This window comes from Petaurus breviceps, unplaced genomic scaffold (assembly GCF_028583685.1).
Source record: "Petaurus breviceps papuanus isolate PSGF00001 unplaced genomic scaffold, PetGlider_PUasm1.0 76, whole genome shotgun sequence".
NCBI classification, from domain to species: domain Eukaryota; kingdom Metazoa; phylum Chordata; class Mammalia; order Diprotodontia; family Petauridae; genus Petaurus; species Petaurus breviceps.
In genome coordinates this window covers 7,940,961-7,957,675 of record NW_027186473.1, presented here as the reverse complement: position 1 = coordinate 7,957,675, position 16,715 = coordinate 7,940,961, and the positions used below count along the sequence as shown (strand labels likewise).

The 16,715-nt window shown below is 36.8% G+C and overlaps 1 protein-coding gene across 1 annotated transcript in view; it reads left to right on the top strand.

Annotated features, from left to right (window-relative positions):
* Positions 1 to 16,715, top strand: part of CORIN (corin, serine peptidase) — a 234,978-nt gene that overhangs the window by 191,226 nt on the left and 27,037 nt on the right. Inside the window, exons 12-16 of the mRNA XM_069105180.1 lie at positions 168 to 313; positions 5,802 to 5,909; positions 10,267 to 10,380; positions 13,948 to 14,058; positions 14,814 to 14,943. Coding sequence (XP_068961281.1) covers positions 168 to 313; positions 5,802 to 5,909; positions 10,267 to 10,380; positions 13,948 to 14,058; positions 14,814 to 14,943 — 609 coding nt within the window. The remainder of the gene's footprint in view (positions 1 to 167; positions 314 to 5,801; positions 5,910 to 10,266; positions 10,381 to 13,947; positions 14,059 to 14,813; positions 14,944 to 16,715) is intronic.

The window sequence follows — 16,715 nt, the reverse complement described above, 5'->3', positions numbered from 1 at the left end:
TTTTGAAGTCTGTTATCAGATAGTGAAATGAGTTGGTGGAACGCAACCTCTTAGGAAAAATAGTCTAGTATTTTGGCCAGCAAATGTCATGGATTAATGCTTGTTATCTGTCAAATGTGAAACCCTCAAAAATGTTGCTGGTCTCTGACTTTTGTTTATCTCTGTAGGACACTGTGTGAGCATTCCAAAGAACGTTGTGAATCTGTGCTGGGGATTGTGGGTCTTCAGTGGCCTGAAGACACAGATTGCACTCAGTTTCCAGAGGAAGGTTCAGATAACCAAACCTGCCTAATGCCTGATGAAGATGTAGAAGGTTGTTATTCTTATTCTTGATGTTGTTGTTATTTTGATATTGAAGAGGGTTAGTGCATGCCAGGTTCTTTAGGTCTTGTTTCTTCTCTTTATTTCTATCACCCGTCTGTTGGTGTCCATCTGCTAATAAAAATGACCATTTCTTTGCCTTTTTAGTGGTAGCAGTAAAATGAAGTTAGACGCAGGCATCCATGAGGCAAACACCTGATTACAAACATTTCTTAATATAAAAATGACCTCTCAGCAGATGTCCAGTGATGGAATCTCTCACAGCCTTTTATGTGGGCTTATTCTGACAAATCTCAGGGCAGGGAAGGAGTGCCATCTTACTCCTGGGAGGTAGGAACGATAGTTGATTTGTTCCCCCAAGTTGCGGTGGTCAGGAAGGATTACTCTCTCCTGACCAGAATAGCAGTTGAGAATTGATCATAAGAATCATAAATTTAAAGCTGGAAGGGACCTTAGAGGTTATTTAGTCCAACCCACACATTTATAGGTGGAGAAACTGAGGTAGGGAGATATTAAATAACTAGGCCAAAGTCACTCATATTAAGTGGCAGAGTAAGAATTCAAACCCAGGCCTCTGACATAGAATCCAATACTCTTTCCATTCCAGCAAACTGCCTCCTTGAAGTTCCTTCTTGCCTTTTTTGTGGAAAAGAAAGTGATAGAAACTACTCTTCCCACAAGATGAAGCATGGGAATTGCATCTTGGTTACGAATGGCCATTTTCTTTTATTCATTGTTTGGGATTAATTTATTATGCATTATATTAGCTTGCATTCTTACCAAATTCTCACTGGATACTGGAGTTTTGCCATTTTCTTCTCCAACTCATTTTACAGATGAGGAAATTGAAGCAAACTGGGTTAAGTGACTTGCCCACAGTCACATAGCTAGTAAGTGTCTGAGGCCAGATTTGAATTCAGGTCTTTCTGACTCAAGGATTGTCACTCTATCCGCTGTGCCACCTTAGCTGTATCTATGTGGATTTGGTTCACAAATCTATCCTTTGTTCCTTAGTTCTCCAATTCCAGTTTTCTAAGCCCATTTCTTCTCTCTTTTGTGATTTTCTCATTTCTCTATTCTGACTATCCCTCTGGAGTTAGTCATTTATAAAATACCAAAGTTACTTTCTTTATGCACTGTTGGACTTTGGTACTTTTCTGGGGTTTTATAGTGACTTCCCCTCTCTCAATAGATTAAAGTCAGGGTCTCCTTCAAAATCCTTCACTGGGATGTACTGAGAGGCAACATGGTTAGTGTTGGAATCAGACTAAGAGAAACTAGTTTGAGTTCCTAACTTTGACACTTCCTAACAAGGTTACTGTGGGGTGAGTTGCTTTCACCATTCAGAGTAATTGTGTTAATGGTACTACTTCACAGAATTATTGTGAGAAAATCACTCTGTAAACGTGAAAGTGCTTTAGAAATGTGTGTCATTATTGCCATGATCCCACAACAATTTTCCTTCTCTGCCCTTTATTACTTTTAGGAAAATTTGTTTGTTGGTGAACTGGAAGAGAATTAGCTAATTTCTGCTCCTATGTCACTCCTGTCAACTGTAATTGCTGTTGTACACTACCTTAATATAACAGTCACATAACTCTTTGTTTAGATATTATGAAAATGCTGGTTAACTCAGTTTATGTCCTTATATTTATTAGTCTCTTGCTGATTTTAGTTTATTAATTTTCATAAGACAGAGATTGTATTAATTTAATGTGATTTTCACATGACCCAGCACAATGCCTCACATAAATAAGCACTTAATATACCTAAATTTCATTTTCCCATCATTGTATAATGAGTGGTTCCATATCAGTTAATTTTCTGTATAATCAAATAGCACTGATTCATTTAGCTTATAGTTCATGTTGTACCAAATTAAAATATATATGTATATTATTTATTTTTAATATTTATTATAAAAAATGTAGTTCCAAATTCTCTTCCTCCATCCTTCCTTCATCCTTCCCCCATCCATTGAGAAGGCAAGCAGTGTGATATCAGTTATGCATGTGAAATCATGGAAAACATTTTCAAATAGCTATGTTACAAAAAGACCCAAAAAACAAAAATAAGGTTCAGAGTTCATCAGTTATCTCTCTGGAGGTAGATAGCATTTTCATCATAAGTCCTTCAGAATTATCTTGATCATTGTATTGATCACACTAGCTACGTCTTTTAACATCATTACAATATTGTTATCACTGTGTGCAATGTCCTCCTGCTTCTGCTCACTTCATTCTGTAGCTGTTCGTATAAACCTTCTCAGGTTTTCCTAAGATCATCTTGCCCATCATTTCTTGTAGAACAATAATATTTCATGACAATCATATACTTCAACTTGTTCGGTCATTCCCCAGTAGATAGGCATCCCCTCAATTTCCAATCTATTACCACCATAAAACAAGCTCTTGTAAGCATTTTTTTTTACTTATAGGTCCTTTCCCCTTTTCTTTGATCTCTTTGGGATATAGACCCTAGCAGTGGGTATTGCTAGGTCAAAGAATACAGCTAGCTTTATAGCCTTTTGAGCATAGAAATTTTTCTCCAGAATGTTTGGACTAGTCCACCAACAGGACATTATTGTACCTGTTTTTCCATATCCCCTCCAGCATTTTTCATTTTCCTTTTCTATCATGTTAACCAATCTGATAGGTTGTTTTAATTTGTATTTCTTTAATCAATGAGTTAGAGAATTTTTTTCATATATAGGTAATTTTGATTTCTTCTGAAAAATACCTGTTCATATACTTTGTCAATTTATCAATTAATGAATAGCACCAATTTTTGAAAGAGGTTTTTAAAAATTTATTTTGATGCCTTTTGTTTTTATATAATATTCATTTCTGAATATGTCCTTCCCTTCTTCCACTACCCATCAAGCCTTCCTTCTAGACATCAATTTAAAAAATGAAAAAAAATCAGTCAGCAAAATCAATCAGCAGATAAACAGTATGTGCAAAATTCCATGTCCATAGTCCACTTCCTCTGGAAAAAAAAGCAGGTACATTTTTCTCAACACTTTTTCTAGGTCATGTTTACATTGTTATAGTTACTGTGTATTTTGTTCTCCTGGTTCTGCTTACTTCACCCAGCATTCATTCATATATCTTCCAATGTGTCTCTGAATTCTTATTTGCTATTTCTTATGTTGAAGTCATTTATAATTACTTTTTTGTGCCACATAGTGTTTATCCATTTCCCAATCAGTGGGTATATAAACACCATTCTTTTAAAAAATCATGTTGTATGAAAATATGTGGAAGAATTGTTTTGTTTATTCTATTTATACCCACAGTTCCTAGCACATAGGCTCTTACAATGCTTCTTGATTCATTGGATAATGGACTGAGTATTTTAATCCACTTACTTAAAAGTCCACTGAAGATAATTTATCCTTTTCTTGATAATTCAAAGTCTTTATTATTACTACCCAAGTTTTAGAATATGTTCCAATACAGGGATGCTGTTAGGCTGTTGAGGTATGTAAGCAGTTTATCTGTTTCCTCTTTTGTATTCCCTTGTCACTTATGACAGTGGGGAACATTCATGTTCAACTTTCTGCTCATAATCTTCTATGGCTGAAGCAATCAGATAACCAAACTACTTAAGATTGTGTTAAAAATTAAAGTCATTGGATCCCGAGTGGGGAATCTGTAGGGCTATTCTCTGGGTAAAAATCTTGAGTAATAATACATAAAAATTATGATTTCTGTTTTAGCCATTCAAAGGCTTTTTCTGCTAACTTCTCCTGGTGTCTCAGATATTCCCCCCAGGTCCCTTTGTTCATTTATCTCACATTCTTCTTATATTGCTGGGAGGTTTTTGAAACACTTTCCTAATCGTTGAGATATGATTAGGTAATAAAAACATGATTATTCCCACTATTCATATGAGGAAACAGAAACTAGAGACATTAAATGACCCACCTATGGTCACAGAGTTAGTTAAGTATCAGAGCAGGGATTTGAACCTTGTTTTTTCCTTCTGACTGCAGTATTCTTTCCACAGTTCCATATTGCCTCTTTTATATTTGTATGAACTACAAATGAGGGTTAGCCCAGCAGAGTGAATAGAGGGTGAGTCTTCAGGCAGGAAGAATTGGCCATGTGTCATCGTCATTCGCTGACTTTGTGACCATAGATCATTTAACCTCTTAGTGCCCCAGGAAACTAATACTGTAAATTACAAATGAGTTATCAGTTTGCATACACACTGATATAGGTCCAGTTGCCAAAAAAAAGTACACATGGATTTACATAGTTTCAAAGCACTTTTATATACATATGTTACCCTCCTCAATCCTCACAACACCATGGTGAGTTATGAACAGCATTGTGATTTAGCAGGGAAATAAACAACCTTAAGCTCAGTAAAGTATAATATGACTGATTTGGGGGCCATTTTGAGCTAATCTCCTGCTGTTTTCCTATGAACACATTTTCTCTGCTAAGAATGGAGTATACCAGGGATGTCTGGGACAGCCCATCACATCCTTCATGTCCAGAAGCCTATATAAGCAGTTGCCTCTAAGTTTGAAAAAGGAGGGGAGAACACAGCAGGCATGAGAAAACGTGTTTTGTATAATTCATTTTTCTTCCCTTGTCACAAAGTATTCAATTTATTCTATTCCTAGCTACAGGCAGGTCTAGCTAATTTGAGAGATCTTAAAAGTCCTTCTGCTTCCAAAATATTTCCAAGCCCTTAGTGGACCCTTTTAAAACAAGTATGTTGTCTGGGAAGGATAGTTCTTGAAGCTTCATCAATCTTTGATGTAATGAATTTATCCAGAAGACATGTCTGAGAGAAAAGGCAGGAAGAAAGGAAAGTTTTGGGGTGGGGGAGGGTAGGAGAATAGGAAAAGTCCACAGTCTGGGATACTTCTAGGAAAAAAAAGTTGAAGTGAATGGCTAAAATGTGTGGCTCTGATCAATTTGGGCCATCATCATGAAAAGGGAAAACTGAGTGGGAAAGAGAGGAGTGAGATTAATAGCAAAATGGTAGAAGAGTCCTTTGCATATAGTAGGTCAAGGAATCATAGATTTAGAATGGGAAGGGACCTTAGAGGTCAAATAGTCCAACCCCCTCATTTTAGAGATGAGGGATTTGAGACCCAGAAAAGTGAAGTTAGTCATTTAAGGTCACACAAAGTAATTAGTGGGAAAGCCAGAACTGGACCCATGTTCTTTGAGTCCAGACGGTGCTCTTTCAACCACAACATTTTGACCCATTTTGTTTGGACTGTGTATTTAATCCACTTACTTAAAAAGTACACTGAAGATAATTTAGTCAAATTGATTTACATGTGGCCCATAACAAAGCTCACCTGCTTCCTTTTTGCCTAGGGCCAGTCCTGTTTAGTAATGACCTCTTTACCAAACATCTCTCTGACCCATATCTCCAATAAAACATATATTACTTTCCTTGTTTCCTGGGTTTCAAAATTAAATGACACTGGTATTGCTGATTGTTATCAACAGAATGCTCCCCTAGTCATTTCAAGTGCCGCTCGGGAAGGTGCATTTTGGCGTCTAGAAGATGTGATGGGCAAGCGGACTGTGAGGATGACAGTGATGAAGAACACTGTGGTGAGTAAGGGAGCTGGCGCTTTTCTTGATTGGAAGAGCGATAGCTGGGTGAGGGTATGGGGAGAAAACTTCTGGTTCTTTCACTGAAGAAAGCTCAGAGAAAGGGTTAGAAGAAATTGGTGTCATTGCAGCTATTTCTTATGCCGCCTAACATTCTGAACACTTGAGAGAGAAATCCCTAGCAAGTGTGAAGAACATATTTGAAAATCTTAATTTTTGAACTTGATGCTCATAATGGTGATTGTTCCTGAAAAAAAAAGCTTCATTCATGTCCCAAATGTAGCCAGAGGGGAAGGTTAGGGAATCCCAATCAGCTACCCCCAATCAGTTGTTTGGGGGTAGAGATAAGAATTGTCTGACCCTGCAATGTCATTGGTACAGGGAGTTCTCAGTGAGGATGTTCCTTCCACCATGTAGTCTGGTACCTAATCTGTAATTTATATTCTGAGAGAGGTGCCTAGGTCACTGAGAAGTTCAGTGATGGGGCAGCTAGGTGATGCAGTGAATAGTGCACTGGCCCTGAAGTCAGGAGGACCTGAGTTCAAATCTGGCCTCAGACACTTGACACACTTACTAGCCATGTGACTTTGGGCAAGTCACTTAACCCCAATTGCCCTCCAAAAAAAAAAAAAGCAAAACAAAAAAGAAGTTAAGTGATTTGCTCAGGGGTCACATGGCCAATACATGTCAAAGGAGGGACTTGAACCCAGGTCATTCTGACTTTGAGGCTAGTCCCCTTCGCCACTATACCCTGACTGCTTATCTGCCAAATTATATTATCCTTTAAATATAGAAGAACCTTAACATAATTTGGACACATCATTTATATCATTAATATTAAATTTCATAATCATTAAATATAACAAATCTCTGTATCAATTGGTCATGTATATGATTAATATTGAATTTCATAATCATTAAATATAACAGATATCTGTGTATCAATCATGTATATGATTAACATTGAATTTCTTAATCATTAAGAATAACATATCTGTGTATCAATTGGTCACATATATGATTAACATTAAATTTGATAATCATTAAATATGACAGATCTGTGTATCAGTCGAAACTTGTGGAGGTTTAAATAGACTTTAGTTCTGAAAGCCTTAAATTTTGGTTTGTAATGCTCTCCATGACTTAATCTCTATGAGCAAGGGATGAAAACTTTTTTCTGGTATCTCTACTATTGAGCTTCAACTGTACCAGCATTACAGCCAGAAATACCGATGATAATTGGGTACCCCAAGCTTCTTTCCATTGCTAACATTTGGTGCCTCTTTCCATCTCTCACAGCTAACATTTGGCCTTATGTACTCTTAGACTGTAGCAGGGCAGAAACCAGAGCATAAATGTTTTCAAAACAGTATACACAATACGTGAGTGACCATTTGAAATTGGCTTGAGTTTTAATTATATTGCTCATCTTGCTTTCAAAGTTTTTGTTGATCCTTTTTACTATTGAGAAGCAATCCATCTTTTATAATTATTTTTATTCTCCTAACCTTTAAGGAATGAAATATTGCCTTGTTTCCTAAAATGTATTTATTTCTATGGAAGATCTTGCCCTTCTTGGGACTAGGCAAAATGTCATAAGCAATCAACAGAATTCTTATCTGCTGCTATAAATATGAAAGATCGCATCTGCTGGAAAATTACAGCTGTCAGAGTGACCTGACATTGACCATGGAAAATGTTGTGGTGGAGGGAACATCCAGTGCTTTGAAGTTCTCCAAACTTACTGGTTCCTTATTTATGTCTTCATGGGAAGGAAGGAGTCCAAAAGTCATTGAACTTTTCTTATATAAAAGGCTTTTGGGGGGTGGAGAGGGGTGGATATGTTGGATTTGTTCACAAAACAGAATCTCACAATGAGATTCTATTGGTGATAATACAGAGATTTAATTTAAAGATGAAATTAGATTTTAGGTGGTCTAAAGAAGTTTGAAATAATCAATGGGAGTTTCCAATATTAGGAAAATGCCAAAGGCGAGGAGGGTGGCAGAGAAGGAGAGGAAATAACTCACATTAGAAATCAGAGGTCAGGTGTAGGATTTAGGAGGATATGATTGTTCAAAAAATGAAATTCTACTTTAAAAGAAAATTGAAAACTTGATGATGCTTAAGAAACTTTAAAAAATTCATTATCTATTTTTAAGGATTTAAGGATCACCATTACCACTTGTAAATTAAGTTCAACTCAATACCTTGAGGGTTGATGGCTTAATATTTATTGAGTGTAGAAGGGGGCTAATGAGAATTTTAAAAGCAGCTAAAACAAACTTGCTTGATTAAAAAGATTCACAATCACAGTGATTATGGAAAAAGTATCCAGCCACTTCTCCAAAATTAGTTTTTGTATATTCATTTGAATATGAACATGTCTTGTGTTTTGAGAACTTATAACACTTCAAGTCAAATAATTCAGTTCCATTTAATGAACATTTATTAAGCACCTACTGTGTTCCAAGTACTGTGTTCAGTTTTGTGAGCCATACAGTGATAAATAAGACATGGTTTCTACCAATAAGTAATTTAAATTCTAGTAATAATAACAAGCCACATTTATTGAAGGTTTGAAAAATCACCTTTTTCACCTTAAAAGAGATGGCCTTTCCCTTTCCTTACAAAATGGTCATATTGCGAGAGTTCTTCTACAAATCCATTATTGGGAGCTTGGATTGCAACTTTCTGTAGAAATGGTGTTGTAAGTTACAGTTAGGTTTTCAGGCTTTCACAGCAAAGTCTTAGCTTCCTCCCCCCCTTTTTTTCTTTTGATAGGGTTACTCCACTGATATATCAGGGAAATTCTATAGACATAAAACATAATTTGATTTCATGAATATGTTTAACAAGATCCTTCACAATGTCTTTATGGGCAAGGTAGAGAAACAGCCTGGATGATCAAAGGGACTTGTAACCGGTTGAATGGCTATGTCCGAAGAATGTTGGTAAACGTACTGATGTCAAATTGGAAGGGGGTCTGTGGCAAGGGGGTCTGTGGCAGTATGACAAGAGACTACCTGATGTTCTGCATTTACTGCAAGACTTGGATGAAGATATTGAAAGTGAGCTTATGAAATCTGCAGTTAAACTGAGGATCAAAGAGCTAGTTAATACACTGGGTAGCTAATAGACTGGGATCTGATAATATTTTGCCAGGCAAGAATGGTGGACAGTACTTATTAGAAGAATTTTAGTAGGCATAACTGTAAGGTCCAGCAATTAGGCTAAACAAATCAACGCATAGCAACATACAAGATGTGACCAGACAGCAGTACATGTGAACAAAGATTCAAGGATATTCGTTCATTTTTTCTCATAAATTCAGCCAGCCAGTGTTTTGACACCCTCTTGATCCTTCCTTCACTCCTGTTCCCAGAACTGAATTGGCATGTGTCACTCAGGAGATATATAGAGATTTTTTCTATTACATAGAAGATATATAGAGAATTCTTCTGTTATATAGAATATATAGAGAGATTTCTTCTATTATATAGAAGATAAATAGAGATTTCTTCTATTGTCTGCTGATAGAAAAAGCAGGGACCATTTAATATATTTACCATCAGGAAGAGCAGGATATCATCTCAAAGTGATCTAGATACTAGCTGAATCAAAATCAAATGACATTTAAGATGAACAATTGTGCGTAAAATTTCATTTGGTTCTTTATAATCCTATGATGCAGTTTACTTGTGATTCTCAATTTAATCAATCACATTTTTAATCATACAAATCTGGTGATTATAAATTCATGCATCGTGTATAGTTAATAAGCTGATTCTGCAGGCACCTGAAGAACGAGAATGTCATATACTCTTTGAGCAATGACAGAAGATTTGGAATGTGTCCTGCAAAGATAACTTTCCTCTGAAGGGATGACAATCATATACAGGCATAAATTCTTTACTTAACAGCCTCCTCCCTTATGCTCCCTCCCACCCCCCCCCGCCCCGTCACCACACGACAGTATCTCTACTCTGTAGCTTGTGTAGATTTGTAATATGGTTTAGTAAGTAAAGGGTCAAATTTGTTGTGCTGCTAATGACTTTTTCCCTGTGTTCATTAGACCAGAGTGACTACGTTCATGCCTTTTTGCCATTTTTAGATCACCTTGCTAATGTTCAACTTGTTATTTAACATAGAACAGTCACGGAAGTAGTTAAAGCATGGTTTTAGCAAAACACTTCTGAACTCTATTTAACATTCCCAATGCCACCTGAAAATGCAAAGAAAAACTCGTGTCAATATTGCATAATTTCTCTATTATGATATTAAAAGAAAGAGGCATTATGTTTCCATTTCAGCTTTTCACACATGGCTCTTGGAATGAATGTGATCTTGTTTCTAGGTTGCCAAGAGAGAGGTCTTTGGGAATGTCCCGCCAGCAAACTGTGTATCAAACACGAAGTGATTTGTGATGGGTTTCCAGACTGTCCTGAGAAGATGGATGAAAAAAACTGCTGTGAGTTTGTCTGAACTGCCTTTTCATCTTATGCTTTATTTCTCAGCTCAAATACATCTTAGAACTAGCCATTTGCCCAGAGGACACCTTCACAGTAGCTGGGATGATTTATCAAGATGGGCGTAGGGACCTTGCTTTCTCATCTCTGGTGAGATTCAACAAAGGAGAGTCGAGTCTGTTCATTGCTGGTCCTCATCCCAAGCCTCCTCAGTGCTTGCATCACTACCTCATCTGCTGCCCATGGAGACTTTTTCCATAGGGCACCTAGTTGAGTGGACATAGTCTTTCATTTGTATGCTATTTTGTTAAAAAAAAATAATGATGAGATTTTACAACTTTAATGAGCTTATGTTTGCCTCACTCACTGTGCAGTGGTTTTTTTTTTTTTTGCAAAGAGCATTAAAACCACTTGATTTTGTAATCATAAAATAATAATGTAACCTTTGAAAGCAGGCACTGTTTTTTTACCTTTCTTTGCATTCTCAACCCTCTTCACAGTACTTGGCATATATAAGTACTTAGTGATAGTTGACTGAGAGAATATTAGGCAAGACTTACAATAACTTTATTTTTCTTAAATTTAAATTTATTTATTTACTTTTAGTTGACAACATTAAGTTCCACAATCTCTTGAGTTTCAAATTTTCTCCCTCTCTCCCCCTCTCATGATGGCATGCAATCAAATATAGGATCTATAAATACCTTCACATTAAACACTAGTCAGGTTGTAAAGAAGAATTATAATTGATGGAGTGAACAATGAAAAAGAGGAAACAAAACAAAACAAACAAAAAAAAAAAGAGAGAGAGCAAGTAGTTTGCTTCCATCTGCATTCAGAATCTGTAGTTCTGTCTCTGGATGTGGACATCTCTTTCTATCACGAGTCTTTTGGAGTTGTCTTATAATGTTGCATTGCTGAGAGGAGCCCAGTCCATCAAAGTTAGTTGTCACACATATGATGTATCTGTAATTGTGTACAAATTTCTCCTGGTTCTGCTCTTCTCACTCAACATCAATTTATATAGGTCTCTCCAAGTTATTATAAACTCCATCTGTTCCTCATTTCTTATAGCACAATAGATAGTATTCTATTACATTCATATTCCACAGCTTGTTCAGCCATTTCCCAATTGATGGGCATCCCCTTGATTTCCAATTCTTTGCCAACACAAAAAGAGCTGCTATAAATATTTTTGTACATATGGGTCCTTTTCCCACTTCTATGATCTCTTTGGGATACAACCCTAGAAGTGGTATTACTAGGTCAAAGGGTATGCACTTATTTATAGCCCTTTGGGCATAGTTTCAGATTGCTCTCCAGAATGGTTGAATCAGTTCACAACTCCACCAACAATGCATTAGTGTTCCAATTTTTCCACATCCTCTCCAGCATTTATCATTTTCCTATTTTGTCATCTTAGCCAATCTGACAGGTGAGATGTGGTACCTCAGAGTTATTTTGATTTGCATTTCTCTAATCAATAGTGATTTAGAGCATTTTTTCATATGCTTATAGATATCTTTAATTTCTTTCTCTGTAAACTGCCTGTTCATATCCCTTGACCATTTATCAGTTGGGGAATGACTTGTATTCTTATAGATTTCACTCAGTTTTCTGTATATTTTAAAAATGAGGCCTTTATCAAAGATAACTGGTTGTAAAAATTCTTTCCCAATTGTCCACTTCCCTCTTAATCTTGGTTACATTGGCTTTATTCGTACAGAAACTTTTCAATTTAATGTAATCAAAATTATCTGTTGGGCATTTTATAATTCTCTCTAACTCTTGTTAGGTCATAAAATCTTCCCTTCTCCATAAATCTGACAGGTAGACTATTCCTTGCTATCCCAGATTGCTTATGCTATCAGCCTTCATACCTAGATGGTGCACCCATTTAGACTTTATTTTGGTATATATACAGTGTAAGATATTGGTCTATTCCCACTTTCTGCCATACTATTTTCCAGTTTTCCCAGAAGTTTTTGTCAAATAGTGAGTTCTTATCCCAAAAGCTGGGGTTTTTGGTTTTATCAAACAGTAGATTACTATAGTCATTGACTGCTGAGTCTTGTGTACCCAGTCTATTCCATTGATCCACTACTCTATTCCTCAGCCAGTACCAAGAAGTTTTGATGACTGCTGCTTTATAATAAAGATTAAAACCTGGTATGTCTAGGCCACCTTTCCTAGCAGTTCTTTTCATTAATTTGCTTGATATTCTGGACCTTTTGTTCTTCCAAATGAATTTTGTTACTATTTTTTCTAACTCTACAAAGTAATTTTTTGGTAGATTGTCTAATTTTATTTTTTAAATTTAATTTAGTATTTAATTTACCCCAATTACAAGTAAAAACAATTTTCAACATTCATTTTTGAAATAGAATTCCAAATTTTCTCCCTCCCCACCTCCCTTATTGAGAAAGCAAGCAATTTGGTAAAAGTTATGCTTGTGTAGTCATGCAAAATGTATTTCCATATTAGTCATAGTGTAAAAGAAAACACAGACCGGAATAAAAACCCAGTAGAGGGGGTGTCTAGGTGGTGCAGTGAGTAAGAGCGCCGGCCCTAGAGTCAGGAGGACCTGGAATAGGTTCCGGCCTCAGATTCTTGGCACCCACGCAAAATAACTGGCTGTGTAACCTTGGGCAAGTTACTTAACCCCAATTGCTTTAAAAAAAATAATAGAGAAAGTAAAAAAGTATGCATCAATGTGCATTTAGACTCCATCATTTCTTTCTCTTGGGATGGATAGCATTTTTCATCATAAGGGCAAGACTTACTCTACAGAAAATGTGGAAGCACTGAGTCACCTTTATATTATATTCTAAGGTTTATAAAGCACATTCACCATCACAAATCCATGAGATAGTGTATTGTCATTCTTACTCTAAAGATGAGGTACCTGAGTCTCAGAGGGTCACATAGCTGGTGAGAATCAGAACTGAAGTTTGATTCCAGGTTTCCCAACTGCAAATCTTTCTGCTACAAAATGCTATTTCCCTAGGTAGAATTTGTCTCTTTTTCTTCTGTAAGGCCTCTATCCTTCTTTCTCCTAGAAACTCAGTGCTCTCCAGTTTCTTGAGTCTGTCCTGCAAGTAAAGAAAGCAAATTCATTTACACTAAGGTGTCCTTGACAACGTGCTACGCCTCCCAAGAGTATATGCATTTTAAAGTAGAACTACTAGAAGACAAAAGTTGAGCCAAATGAATGAATCACTAATGGTAGATTTTCAGATCCTGTGGCACCTAGATAGAGGAAAATATTTCCAGGAAAATATTCCCTTACTCCTCATCGTCTAGGTGAAAGACTATTCTGCTTTTGCTTAGCACCAGTTCAGTGTGCACACGTAATCTTTCATATTAATGTGATGAATAAAAACATAGCTTTTCTTGCTTTTAGTTTTTATGCTGTTCAACAGGAATGGTTACAAGTAATAGTTTGAGGATCCTTTACTATTCTAGGGCCTGGTAGCTAATGTGATAATTTTTCCAAAGCACAATATGCACATTTTAGGAATAATCACACTTATTTCTAAAAAGTTTTTTCCACTTGTTTTTGATGCCAGCGTTTTGCCAAGATGATGAATGGGAATGTGCCAATCATGACTGTGTGCCCCGTGATTTGTGGTGTGATGGTGGAATAGATTGTTCAGACAGCTCTGATGAATGGGACTGTGGTGAGTCTGGTCCTTTCTGCCCCCTACCATAAGTGATAATGGCCTTATAGCTATGAACGCTCAAAGATTACTATGTCCCCTTGCCCCCCTTAAAAGCAATGGCAGCAACAACAAATCTTTATTTAAAAAATTGTGGGGCGGCCAGGTGATGCAGTGAGTAAGAGTGCCGGCCCCAGCGTCAGGAGACCCGGGATCAGTTCCGGCTTCAAATACTTGGCACCCACACAAAATAACTGGCTGTGTAACCTTGAGCAAGTTACTTAACCCCGATTGCTTAAAAAAAATTGTGATAGAACTTTGTAAGAGTGACTTACCTCTCCTATTTCCAGGTAAAGGGCTTTTTTCGTTAAATACTTTATTTGGAGTTCCACTTCTTTTAGTTATTTTTTTTCCACATCATGTCCATTTCTTCTTGATCTCTTTTGGAGTTTTCCTGGCAAAGATACTGGAGTAGTTTGTCTTTTCCTTTTCCAGCTCATTTCACAAATGAAACAACTGAGGCAAATAAGGTTGCATGACTTGTCCAGGATCACACAGCTAGTAAGCATCTGAGGCCAGATTTGAACTCAGAAAGTCTCATCTTCCTGACTCCTGCCCAATTTCACCATTATAATATATTTACAAAGAGATGTTGATCTCTTTTGTTGATCTTTTGGTCTTTAAATTGTGAGAACAGCAAGGACTATCCAAGAATACAGTTTGGTCACAGGAGAAGAAATAAAGTTTTGTAAAAATATTTCTTTTTCTCTTCTCAGTGACATTATCTAAAGATGTGAGTTCCTCTACATTCCTGACTGTTCGTCGATCTGCCACTGACCACCAAGTATGTGCTGATCACTGGCAAGAGACATTGAGTCAACTGGCCTGCAAGCAGATGGGTTTAGGGTAAGGTCAGTAGTTTGTAGCACTGCTGAATTTCTCAGTCTTTAGTTGAGTGTATTAATGACATCTCCTTCTTATGAATGCTTACACAGAAGAGCTTTTCAAAGGAAGAGGGAAATGAACGTGATGCAAAAAAGTCTTTAATTACAGACACCTGCTCTAAAGAGAGCTGAAGACAGATATTAACAGAGACTCTAAAAGCAAATGCAATCAATGCATCTTGAAATACTCGTGAAATAAAAGGTTCCCAGCATTGATAAGGCTTTAGAGTTCGTTTCATCTGCGACCTAGATGGAGAAAACTGGTAACTTCTCTACAATGTTGCTAAAAATGTCCTTTTAAATTAAAGATGTTGAAATGAAGTTTAAATGCAGGATGCCTGATTCAATTTAATTAACTAGACTTTATTAAGCACCTACTATGTGCCAGGCTCTGTATCAGGTCCTGATGATATAAAGAAAAGAAGAAAAGTCAACTGTCTTCAAGGGACTTGGGTTCTACATTGGGATGGGAAAAACAATCCATACACAGATAAATACTGTAAGACAACATCATCATCATGATAATAGCTAACATTTATAAAATACCTACTATGTACCAGACTCTGTGCTAAGTGCTCTACAAATATTATTTCACTTGACCTCATAATGACCCTGGGAAGTAAGGGTTATTATCTGCCCCATTTTGCAGATAAGGAAACTGAGACAAACAGAGGTTAAGTGACATTTCCAGGGTCACACAACGTGTAAGTGTTGGAGCTAAATTTGAACTCAGGTTTCCCTGATTCCAGGCCCAATGCTCTGTCCACTGTACCACTGAGTGCTGTCTCTACAGGGTAATTTGAAGAAGGAGGAGAGAACACAAATAACTGAGGAGAATCAGATTTTTTTTATGAAGGAGGTGGTTCCTGAATTGAGCTTTTAAGAAGGATAAAAACCTGTGTGATAGAAAGGAGGAAGGAGTATATTCCATGTGCAAGGACAGATACTAAGGAAACCACATAAACCTGGGGAATATTGAGTAGTCAAATTTCTAAATGGATTCACATGTTGAGTGTAGAAAGTGGGAAGGCTTTAAATGGCAGACTATGGAATTAGTAATAGGGAGCTATGGAAGACTTCTGAGCAGGGGAGTTCCGTGGAGAAATTTGTGTGAATATTACTTTGACAGCTGTATGGAGGAGAAGGAAACTAAAAGCTTCTCTAATAGTTTAGGTAACAATTATGGCAACCTATCTTGGTAAGCATGGACATGGAAGAGGGCATTTTCAGTTGAGTGGTAGAGGGGGGAAACCAGATTCCTTCTCTGTTGGCATTCCTTCCTCTGTTCTTTTTTTCTTTAAGCAGTAGACTTCTGTGAGTTGTCTCCAGAAGCATATCACCCTATAACCAATGTGGCGATGATTTTTTCTGAACTTAGGTTGTCTTGAGACATTGAGCATAAAGTCTGTCATTAAGCCTGTATTTGATGTCCATCCAGCATCAAGTGGTAGGGCTTGCCAAAATCCACTCTCCAATGGCATAAGCCTTCAAGAACCCATGCCATAATGTGGTGCCATTGGTGGCAATCTAAACAGTTTCTACTTTTTATAATTGAAAAAGCTCAATTTAGAGTTGCTAGTACTTGAATTTACTATGAAATGGAGTAGTTTTTAATGTTGAAAATTATTTTTGATCCTTAGTAAATGGTAGGGCCAATGTGTAGGGCAAAGCTAAATAGAAATGAGAGCCACTAACCCATGCATAAGGATCGTAGTGGCTGCAAATTGACTTGAT